The 7,817-nt window shown below is 43.6% G+C and overlaps 1 protein-coding gene across 13 annotated transcripts in view; it reads left to right on the top strand.

Moving 5' to 3' along the window:
- Positions 1-10: 10 nt before the first annotated feature.
- Positions 11-7,817, top strand: part of LOC136434071 (disheveled-associated activator of morphogenesis 2-like) — a 63,412-nt gene continuing 55,605 nt past the window's right edge. For 12 of the 13 annotated variants that reach the window (XM_066426771.1, XM_066426769.1, XM_066426770.1 and 9 more), the window contains exons 1-2: positions 11-141; positions 2,428-2,616. In XM_066426771.1, coding sequence (XP_066282868.1) covers positions 2,449-2,616 — 168 coding nt within the window. In that variant the 5' untranslated portion in view covers positions 11-141; positions 2,428-2,448. Of the gene's footprint in view, positions 220-2,427; positions 2,617-7,817 lie in introns of all 13 variants that reach the window. The other variant, XM_066426759.1, reaches the window with a different exon arrangement.

Raw genomic sequence — 7,817 nt, 5'->3', positions numbered from 1 at the left:
CGAAGTTTACCGAACATGACGTCACCTCCCGATTCCGTCATTTCCGACTCGGTCCGACTGTGAGCACCAATTTTAGCAGTCTGCCTATTTTGACTGAGAGGGAGGGCACGAAATTTGACGCTATCATGACTTAGACCGCCGGTAAGTCAGTCTTACTTCCTCCGGCCACAATAGGGACACAGTCGGGGCGTTCGCCTCGGTGCCGGGCCAGCGCGCCAAGTGAGTATTTCTTTGTCAGACGATCTGACCGGCCGATACTCGGTGATTTGTTCAGGGCTCCATTTTTGCACAGCCCGTCGTTTGACATGTGTGTCTTTGTGTACGTGAAATCGGCCTTCAGAAGATCTGGGCAGTTATGATGACTATTTAGAGCCTGTCCTAAGTCAGATCTAAGGCTGTGCGGCAAGAACGCAGACTGGAAATTACACAAACTTTATCTGCAATCAGTCCCCGAGCGTGTCAATGTTTATTTTCTAATTTCTTGTTTGACTACATCGCAAGTTCGTTATGGGAGAGTCTGCTCGCAGCTCCACTCTCAGTTCAAATGTTGGCTCAGTCATTTTCCGTCTGGACAAGAATGTTATGTTTGTCTCCCAACCGCGATTCCTTCCTGTCAAATACGAGGCTATTTTTTTCACCAACCGCCCAGAAAGGGAGATTTTGTCATATTTCCGGGGGCTTATTTCAGGAAAGGAACCGAGCAGGAAGCTATGAGATTATGAAACATGTCGGGAAAATTTTATCTTACTTCAAGACGGGAAATTCAATCAACCCAACATTGTTCTGATTATAGTTGGCCTGTCTGTAAGCCTTATTCATCGCCCTGTCGGTATCTTTAACATCTGAGAACTTCCTGTTCTGTGAGTAAGCCTTGAACACCAGAGCTGTACCAGTCATGCCAGTTGTGGTTAGTCTCTAACAGGCTTCATAGGAAAAAGTACAAATTGGCCAAATAGACTATATGAATACGTTGATGAAAGTTAGACATCCAGGTAGTAAGATACGCCAAAAATAATCACTCAAGCAACTGGATAAAGTTTTGAAACAGTCAGACGTTTCAGACAGCATCCACTGTCTTTCGTCAGTGACTGGACTATATGAATGATATGTCAGAGGATTTAGTTGGCCACAGACAACGGTTTTCAGCCTAGGCAGATTATTCAGTCTGTTCGGCAAATGTCTCCCTTTTCCAGCGACCAGTGGAGCCTGGTCGAGACTAAGATGTAGTGATTTGGACGACAGACAGAAACCAAAATGTGTATCGCCCCCTGGGACAATCACGATTGTTTCCAGCCCCCCAAGCACAAAGGGATAACATTTCACGGCTCTATGGTGTGGGGAGAATGAAAGGACGGCAGTGACTGGTGTTTTTCAAGTGCTATCACGGCTGTGATATGGTCACTGCAACACCTCAGTGTTCCTTTGTGTCCCTCGGTCTCACCTGAGGTTCACCTGTGCAGGTAGGCACACAGGTGCGCACAGGTGGAGCGTACATGTACGTTAAGGTGTGAGAAAGGTGTTATTACCACGGTGGGGGGCTACATACCCTCCCATCCTGTCATTACTGGCCTCCGTCCAGGCACGTAATGGCAGTTATTTTATTGGTGCGCTCAAATGGCCATCAACCGCTCGATACCAGTTTTTCAACGTAGCTGAAATGTTCAAAATACTTCTGCCTCGTTAATCAATTAACCCATTGGTTAGTTTACACCTGAGGTAATGACTTTTGTTGGGAGGGTGGAGTGTGTAACGTAATGGTGTTGTGCATAGTTATTTAGAAAGTAGATTCCCTCACTTAGATATATGAATAGCACTGGCAAAATTGCTTTCCTCATACGTTTTGATGAACCAACTTAACTAAACCCAGACAAGCCTACATTTTAACCATTTACCAAGCAGAAGCAGAACTTATGATATATCTCATGCTAGACTACCATACTCGTACCAACATATGTATGTTTGAATTGTAAACATGTCTCACTTGGGCAATAAAGGCCTTCAAGCATTCATCGTAACATAGTGGATAACGCAATGGTGTTGATACGTGGTTGTGTTTTGTCGGGAGTTGGGACTGTATAACGTAATGTTGTTGATATGTTGTGTTTAATTGGAAAGGTGGACTGTATGTATACTAATAGTGTTGATGTGTTGTGTTTAATTGGAAAGGTGGACTGTATATATACTAATAGTGTTGATATGTTGTGTTTAATTGGAAAGGTGGACTGTATATATACTAATAGTGTTGATATGTTGTGTTTAGTTGGAAAGGTGGACTGTATAATTATTATATACTAATAGTGTTGATATGTTGTGTTTAATTGGAAAGGTGGACTGTATATATACTAATAGTGTTGATATGTTGTGTTTAATTGGAAAGGTGGGCTGTATATATACTAATAGTGTTGATATGTTGTGTTTCCCATACAGGTGAGTACAGGAGACGAAGCCATGCCGCGTAAGAAGCGAGGCGGCTGCTGCAGCTGCCTGGGGGGGAACGACGAGGCCCCGGAGATCACGTACGCGCTCGACAACGGCATCGCGCTGCACCCCGTGGAGATGGCCATCCCGCCCATGCCGCCGCCCGACGAGCTCAACGTCAAGTTCAACGAGCTTGTGGTGAGTGCTGATTGCATGCAGTTGATTTTCTAAGTTAGGGTATTTCTTCCAATATTTTCCCAGCTAATCCTGTAATTTTGCTCAAAACTCGAAATTACAGATGTAAAGTAGAAGTTGCAGGAAATGACTTCCATTTGCATATGGAAAAGGCAAAATGCAACAACTGCTTTCCTTTGAACCCCCCTCCCTCCCTCCCGACACGTATACACGTATCCTGAGGTTGGCACCTCCCCCCATCCTGCTCTATATTTCTGGGGAGATCCCTGGCATTGAAATCAATCGATCAATCGATCAGGCAATGCTTGGCACTGACTGGATTACCACCATGTCAGACTGCAGGCTGAGAAATCAAAGGTTGTCCTTTCAGTTTCAGTTTTACTTTATTTGCTTTACCAGACAGGATGTATTGCCTATAGCTAAAGGCACATCTTAAGGTTTCTTGAAAAAAATCCTCAACACAGATGACATGGTAGAATATAATGTAAAGAACATAAATCTTTGCTCTGATTTAGGGTAGATCACATAACAACCCCCTGTCTAACAGCTGCCTTCAGAGCTGGTGTTATGTTCCCCAGAAACTAGGAAGCTATAATTGAAAGTGACGGTCTCTGGTTGAGTGACAAAACCTTAGACAGTTAGAGTCTGGTGTATCAAACTAGCCTTCAACACCACCATTCAAAACTGCTGCTCCATTCGGGGAAGTCCCTGCAGTTAGTCTGAAGGTCCTGACATGACCCCCCCGGGCTCAGGTCACCCTCATTGGCGGCCTCCCTGCTGCGGTGCAGATCAGAGGCTGCTTCAGAAGTGTCAGCGGCCAGGGTCTTCAGAGGCATAGCCTGGATGCCAGGCTGTTTCCAGGGCATACACAGCCCAGCTTCTCGGCTCTAGGGCCTACACAAGCCATGTCCTTGCTGCTAGGGCCAACATGCCCCCAAGGAAATTTTACCACAGCCTCCCAGGTTAGGTCTTTCTCAGTGTCTACCTCAGTCAGGGAAGCTCAGGTAAAATTTCCTTGGGGGTGTGTTGGCCCCAGAGCCCAGGAGTTGGCCTGTGTAGGCCCTAGAAACCGTCTGGTATCCAGGCTAGCAGAGGCAGGGCAGGAAGGAATATTACTCCTACTATTGCACCCAGCCAGCCCTGGGCCCCTCCTTTCATACCCATGCATATCACACAGTGGAACACTCCCAGAGTCTCGTGATGGTGGGCACATCAGATAGGGGCAGCCCAGGACTGACGTCTGCTGAAAGATTCAGGTCAGACCCTGAATGAAATAGAATGTCCTCAATCCTCTGAGCTGGTCTGGCTTTGTTGCGGGGATGTACCCCCTTTTGAGAGGGTAGTGGCTACTTCCAATCCAGGGATGTAAGCTCTAATCTACTGAAGAGGCACCATCCCTTATTGACAGCAACAGTTCCCCAATATCAAATTGCACAAAGCAGGATGTTTAGCGAAACAGACTTGTAAAAGGCTTCAATCAATTGGACACATTTGAGTGCCCACAAGCTCTTTGTGGCTGGCCTGGAGGTTGCTGTATTTACTCACTGTCGTTTCTGTCTTGTTTTCTTGTGTTCTAAATTGGTCGTTGCTGACAAAGGCAATGTAAACACGGCCCCTCTTCTCTGTGAAAGTGAAGACCCTGTAAAAGCTTTACATAAGGGAGGACCATGTTTCTGTCCTCTCGGCAAACATTGGGACAGTCTGGTTTGAAGAGCCGTTCACGGCGTGAGACAGGCTATTGTGGTTTCAGTTGACTTTTGCTCAATCTTGTTGGCCTAAATCTTTGGTTCTCCGGTTGCTTTGCTTTAGAGACAGGTGACCCCGCTTCAGGGGATTTACCGGGGGAAGACGTGGGGTCAGGCATCAGGAACTGCCCCACCATGCAGCAGCAGCAAGGCAGAAGCAAACTCTGAAATAATTCTACTATCACTCGCTGAAAGTGGTAACCAAATATCAAAGAAGAACAGTGAGCAGAAGCTCTATATTTCCTTCTCCCCATGCTCAGAAAGTAGCCATGAGTCCGGCCTTCTCAGCTTAGTCTGCTACCCAAGCTCCGCTTCTCGCCAAGGAGTCAGCAGGACGAAACCAAACTCAGGAATAATCCTACTCTCACTAGCTAAAAGTAGTTAACAAATGTTAAAAAAGACAAGTGAGCAAAAGCCATATATCGCCTTCTAATCAAGGGAAATGATGAAGAAACCGTATTTCAGATATATGATATTAGCGAGACAAAATCGAACTCAGCAATGAGGCAAGTTATTTTAAGTGTTTATCAAATATTCACATAAGAGGTGTTGCAAGGACATACCCTCTTAAACAGTTTCAATTTAGAGTCATGCTTTTTGATTTTCTTGATAATGATACATTTTGTATATATTCATCCAACTTTATATAACTGCTTATTTGTTTTCGTGTCAGCTCTAGGAAAAAGAAAAATTGTCCTTTAGAATATTAAAGTTATTGTTCCCTCCAGGATTTGGTCATGTAATAATTATGTACAAACATTGAGTGATGGGGGTGACATAAAGTAAGAACTGTCAGTGTCCCAGTGTGCTAAGACATGCCACAATGAGTAAAGATGGTACGTTGAGTAAAGACCCTCCCAGGATCACAGTAAGTTATAAGATGGTACATTGAGTAAGATGGTGCAGTGATTAAAGACCCTCCCAGGATCACAGTAAGTTATAAGATGGTACATTGAGTAAGATGGTGCAGTGATTTATGAGTGATGGGGGTGACATAAAGTAAAAACTGTCAGTGTCCCTGTGTGCTAAGACATGACGCAATGACTAAAGATGGTGCAGTGATTAAAGACCCTCCCAGGATCACAATAAGTTATAAGAATAGTGCAGTGAGTAAGATGGTTCAGTGATTAAAGACCCTCCCAGGATCACAGTAAGTTATAAGATGGTGCAGTGAGTAAGATGGTTCAGTGATTAAAGACCCTCCCAGGAAGAGCAGACAGCCCAGTGTTTGTCCCCAGAGTGACACTGCCTCTGACAGATTGATGGGAGCTGGAGGTTGGCAAACACACTGTAGATGTTTTTACTTTCGCAGTGGTTTTATTTCTTGGTAGGAGGGAAAATGAGGTATTTGCTGTGTTTGACGTTTGCGGCCAAATCAACTCTGTAGAACAGTAGAATTACAAAACAAGTATTTGCAGGAAGACGTCACAGCAAAAACCTGTGAAAATAAAACTATTGCAAGCATGTCAAGATTTACGGTAAACTGGGCAGCTGCCATTTATTTCCCCTGCCCCCCTCCCACCCCATCGCCCAGCTTGTCTTACACAGCCTTGTTACTTTGATCCTGCTACAAACAGTTTAAACACCGCCAGATTTACAGCTGACTTCCATTAGCACTAACTCCTGTAGTCATCCTGCTGCTCAGAACCAGCCAGCCACACCACACATTGGGTTTCCCTCTAGCCTCTACCAGGCTCCACACACAGATCGCTGGAAAAATAGTAGAAATTGTCCAAATAGAGTGAATAGTACAAAGGGAGTCGGTTACAGAGAGAGGGTCCAATATGCCAGAACGGCAAGCTCCTCTTGCATGTTTTTCTGTCTATTTGGCCAATTTCTACTCTTTTCCAGCCGCCTCTGGAGCCTGTTAGAGGCTAGTTTCCCTCAAGCTCTGCACAAACAGTTTAACTTAACCTCCTCCCTGCTGCCTAACCTCATAACCAGTACAAGTTTGGTGCCAAACGGCTACCTTAGCAGGCTGAGGGTTAAATAAAAATGAAAACAGTTTATAAATGTAGAGAGCAGGATGAAACATCAGGACATCAACCAGGAAATCAAATTTATGATTTAAGTATAACTGAAAATCTGTAAGTGATTTTTTTCATAACAACTGAATACATTTTTTGAAAGGTGCAAGTTCATAAATGTCAAAACATTGGAGGGCAAAAAATATGGGGGAAACACAGTCTTCCATTCTCATTCCCAGACTCAGTCAGAGTGTGTGCCGTCTTTAGTTTCATCTACAGTATTGTGAATCTGTGACCCCTTGCCACGATAACTATGAATGCATGTTTTCTATATTTTTACTATTTTACAAAGTTGCTTCAAACATGAACTTCAAACACATTGAAAATCTTCTTTTGCCTCTAACCCTGAAATAACACTGAAATAAAACCACTGCAAAAGTAAATACTTTTACAGTATGACCCAGATTTGAGTCCAGTCATAGTTCATATTTGTATGCATGAAGCCTGCATTTTGTTACATTCTGATGATTGGTCTGAAATTATAGAACCATCTGATAAAAGAGATAGAAGCGTCTGCATTTGTTAATTACATTATGTGCATTACTGGCCTTCTGCTAATTTCCCAGCCCGGCTGCCTCCTGCATATTAATGATTTATACACAGGGACAGACGCCTAGGCTAGAGAATTAGCAGATAATACATGGGGATTAGCAATTGGTTTTCCTCTGAAGATCTGCTAATGAAATCTGAGCCAACCTCTACATGCAGTTCTGTTTGTGTGCTTGTATGTACAGTCCTGGCTTTTGTGTCTAAAATACAATACATGATTTGAAATGGAACGATGAAATGATTTTATTCGGGACGGATCTTCAGGGCAAAAACAAACACATGTAAAATGTGATATACATGTGGTTGTAGTTTTTACAATAATTACTGGACGTTGTTATATTGAGTATGTCAAGATTTTATATTGACAGACTGAGTATCTTGCAGTGTGGTCCGTGGAACACAATTGTATCTGTCCATGCTCTATGCCGCCCTCCCCACCATTAGGAGTGGTGACAGAAGTGTGAGTTTAGTCAGGCTTCAGTGCAATTCAGTAATAACCAGGGATTAGGGACAATGCTTAAAGGACTTCCTTTATGGCTGTGGAGACAATTATCAAAAGGGTTACAATTGGGGGGGGGGGTGCTTTTATTGGGATAGAAAAGCACAGAAGATATTTGCATGACAATTTGGTGTAACTGATTCAGTGTGTTGGCTATGAACAGATTGAAGTTTCATCGAACAAAATTTAGTTGAAATGAAAGTGAAAATAAACGTTTGTGGCTTATGGCATAAATGATTGCATTATTTATGAAGTGTTAGTGATCTCTAGCACTAGAGAGAGTGATCTCTAGCACCACACTTCAACTTGTGGCTGCAAAAATGAGAGAGACTGTATCAAATGTCATACATCCGTCCATGAAGCTGACTTGTATATTTCACATCC

Source organism: Branchiostoma lanceolatum, chromosome 4, assembly GCF_035083965.1.
Source record: "Branchiostoma lanceolatum isolate klBraLanc5 chromosome 4, klBraLanc5.hap2, whole genome shotgun sequence".
Lineage (NCBI taxonomy): Eukaryota > Metazoa > Chordata > Leptocardii > Amphioxiformes > Branchiostomatidae > Branchiostoma > Branchiostoma lanceolatum.
Note: the sequence above shows the minus strand (reverse complement) of the source record. Positions and strands in the feature narration are given on the sequence as shown.